At 47.5% G+C, this 3,824-nt stretch overlaps 1 protein-coding gene across 1 annotated transcript; it reads right to left on the bottom strand.

Moving 5' to 3' along the window:
* Positions 1–234: 234 nt before the first annotated feature.
* LOC101643443 (melanoma-associated antigen B10-like) lies at positions 235–1,245 on the bottom strand. The gene is given in 1 exon segment (XM_030887924.1): positions 235–1,245. A coding segment is annotated over 1 exon segment (1,011 nt).
* Between the last annotated feature and the right edge of the window lie 2,579 nt (positions 1,246–3,824).

Genomic DNA, 3,824 nt, shown 5'->3' with positions numbered 1-3,824 from the left:
CTGACTGTATTATTGTATTATCTCTCATGCTCTCAATGACTTTAATATAATACTTATATATCTCAATCGTACAATTGTGCATTACTGAACCCAGAAGTAGTATTACTGAACTCGTAGAGAGTATTAGCGGTGGGGGCTGGTCCCTCACCTCCCTCCGTGCCATTTTTAATTTAATACTACAGTTAACAGTCATCTTCAAACACAAACTGAAGAATCGGCATTAGATTTTATTTTTTACTTGGGGTGGGAACTGGATGTGGCCATGGAATGTGCCTGAGCCATGGCACTACTGCGAGCCTTGGCTGCAGCTCTGGCTTGGGCTCTCTCCTCTTCATCCTTCGCAGCCTCTTCATGCCAGAACGGGAAGGCACTGGGAATGGTTTCGTGAATCTTGGCCAAAAACTCTAGGACTTTCATTTTGGTGGTTTCAGCATAGGCTCTAGGACCCCACAGGAATCCATAGCATGGAGGCTCACTGCCGGGCACCTGCTGCTACTCCAGGTACTTCTGCTTCACCAGATCTTTGGTGATGAGTTTCCTGGGTTCCCCAAAGATTAAGTGACGTTCACCAGCATATAACCCCATCATATTCAGCATTTCCCAGACTTCTTCCTCAGTGGCCCAGTTGCCTTTCGTGAAAATCACACCCAGGATAGTCAGGAGGAGGCCTGTCTTGGGCATACCTAAGTCTTCACTCTCTCTCCCATAATGGGTACATTCTAATTTGTTGATGAGGACATAGATGTGCTTGTGAGGGTCCATTTCCTTCAATTCAAGGCCAAAAGCCAGTTCCAGGTGCTCAGAAGCTTTGCTGAGGATCGTAGAGTAGTGATTCTTGTATACTTGGAGTATATTTTTCATTGTGTCTGCCTTCGTAATGACCTCTTTTATTTGATACTTGTGCAGCAGGTAATGTACCAACATGATCATCTTCTTTTCTAGAATTTTATGGAGTAAGTGCTCAGCGATGGGTTGGGCCTGCTGACAGCTCGGCTGTTCTTGGTTTGGGGCATCTTCATTAGCTCTTGTGTATGACACACCTGCCTCAGAAGTGGTGGTGGGCTTGGAATGTAACTCAGCAGATGGCAAGCTATGGGAAGGGCAGCGAGAACCAGGAGAGAGGGGGGAGCTGACCACCTCTTTCAAGGCTACAGTGACTTGACCGCTTTTTCCATCCAGGGACTCTTCTTGGGCCTGACGGCGTTTCTCATGGGCCCGGCGCTTACTTTTGTGGCCCCGGGGCATGACACCTCTACTCAAGGGCAGAGCACAGGCAAGCAAGTGGTGTGGACGCCTGGGAGAAACAGAGGATGAGATGGTGGATAGTCCTTCATCAGAGAGATAATATCTTGGTTTTAGTAAGGAAAAACCTCCCCTGAGACTCTACAGAAGGAACTATAGTGTGCCTGAGGCTGCTGTCTGCTGGCTCTACCTGTGGCTTACTGGGGTAAGCAGAGACTGATAGTAGGGCTCTTTCAGTTCTAGGGCATGAGGGGGACTGCCTTCATTCACACTGTTGGCAGGCCTCAGCTCTGGTGGAGACTACAGCAGGGAGATGAGTGTTTTTCTCTGGTCACATTTAAGGCCATCACCATGACTTCTGATAGACCCTGGGGTCCTTCTGCTCAACTTATTTTATGTTGATTCCTCACACCCAATCTCTCATCTCACTGAGAATCTGGAGGAGAAATTGGAGCAACTCATTTGACCTCTCTTGCCTGGAGACATCCAGGTATTACAGCAGTAAAAGGTCTCTATGAGACTGTTTCTTCTCCTGGGGCACTTAGGCTTCTGGTTTCCAATAGAAACTAAGAATCCTCCTTCTACTGACCTACAGCCCATATCCCAAGAGCAATGCCCTTACATCACCAAATCCCTTGAGGGAAGACCTCGAAGATTCTCAGTCTAAAATAACTTCTCCAGGGTTTCTCAGGGCTGGTAGCACTGACAGAGATAGAACCCCCATTGGAGGGGCTCTGGGTGGGGGAGATATGATGACCACCATCCTCCTTCAAGGAGGAGGTGTAATATCTTGACTGGTGACAAAGCCTAGCACTGCTCTTACCCACCCCCCCTTATCTGAGATCTATGCTCTCAGACTAAGTTTTTGTTTGTTGGTTTTTTAACCTCTGTAACCCAGAGTCTGAGTGCAGGGCCTCCTCATCTGCCATGCTAGGCTTTCCTGGAGTTTCACAGGATTAGTCCCGCGAAGAGTTACAGCCTTGGAAACCCACAGGGGCAGTGCTACCCTGTCCTGTAGGGTTGCTATGAGTCAGCATCTATTCGATGGCAGGGAGTTTGCAGTTCTTTTGTTTTCCCAGAGTTAATAGTAATGTCAGAAGCAGAAATCAGGAAAGCCTAGCATTCGTCCACCCCCACCTGGATTTTCCATGACAGTATAAGTAGACTCTTTGAGGCCCCTTCTATTCTGAGAGGGGTAGTTGTTCTTCTCAGACCTCACATGCCATCCTCGTGTTTACTTATTTGAGAGTGTAGAACCTCTCCTTACAGGTGCCTTCAGTCTAAACCCTTGCCCAAAGCCTTTACCTTGTGCAGTTCCCTCAGGGGAAAGCAGAGGGAGCTCTAAAGTTGCTACTTATGACTATCTGTGCACTGCAGTCAGTGCTGAACTCCATGGGAAACCAAAATCTCACTCCACAGAGTTGATTCCGACTCCAAGCGACCCTATAGAACAGAGTAGAACTGCCCCTGTGAGATTCTGGAGCTATGATTTTTACGGGGACAGAATAGCACATATTTTGCCTCCGGAGAAGCTAGTAGTTTCAAGCTGCCGACCTTAATGTTAACTGTTCAACCCGTAACCCATTAACCAATAAGACTCCTTAAACTCCATGGAAGTACCTTCAATCGTGGGTGGGTGGTCCCCTCAGTCTAGGGTGGGTGCTCACTCAGGGTCTTTGCCGTTTTGCACACTAGACTGGAAATCCCTCCCGTGGCTCACCTTGTGCCGTCATAATCCCCTCCCTTAGGAGTCTGAGGAGGAAATTCGGGTGTGTCACATCCGCCCATCCTCCTCAGACCTCTTTCAGATGTAACAGCAGGGGCAGGCTTACATTCACTGCCATTCATGGGTGCAGACTATTATTATTTCAAAATCAATTGCATTGGGGTTAAGAGGATAAGAATGTTGTTTGGGAACCCCTATATCCCAGGGGCCAATCGTCTATTTAACACAGTATTGCACTGTCCGCAATGGTCTACATGTACCGTGTAATTATTTCCACCGGGGACCTGCCCTCTGCCCCATGGAATGTCTAGTGTGCATAGGCAAAAATACAACTGGAGCGCAGCTGCATTCTGATGTAAAAAGAGTTCGGGATCTGTACAAGAGAGGCTGAGCGGTGAATGCATCTGGATGACTTTTCAAGATATGTCCACTTTCAACTCTTTGGTTTGTCTGCTTGTTTTATTGTGGGAAGCATATAGTATCGCTATGCATCTTCCATTGCAATCTTTTTTTTAAATAATCATTTTATTAGGGGCTCATACAACTCAACACAATCCGTACGTACATCATTTGTGTCCAGCACACTAGTACATATGTTGACTTCATCATTCTCACAACACCCACTTTCCACTTGAGCCCTTGGTGTCAGCTCCTCATTTTTCCCCCTCCCTCCCCATTCCCCCTCCCCCTAAGCCCTTGATAATTTATAAATTATTATTATTTTATCTTATCTTACCCCATCCAACATCTCCCTCACCCACTTCTCCGCTGTCCATCCACCAGGGAGGAGGCCACGTGTAGACCTTGTCATCTGTTCCTCCTTTCTCCCTCACCTTCCCTCCACCCTCCCGCTATC

This window comes from Echinops telfairi, unplaced genomic scaffold (assembly GCF_000313985.2).
Source record: "Echinops telfairi isolate 266 unplaced genomic scaffold, ASM31398v2 ScPeMD7_7437;HRSCAF=8475, whole genome shotgun sequence".
Lineage (NCBI taxonomy): Eukaryota > Metazoa > Chordata > Mammalia > Afrosoricida > Tenrecidae > Echinops > Echinops telfairi.
The sequence above is the reverse complement of the archived record's forward strand: the minus strand, read 5'-3'. Positions and strand labels throughout refer to the sequence as shown.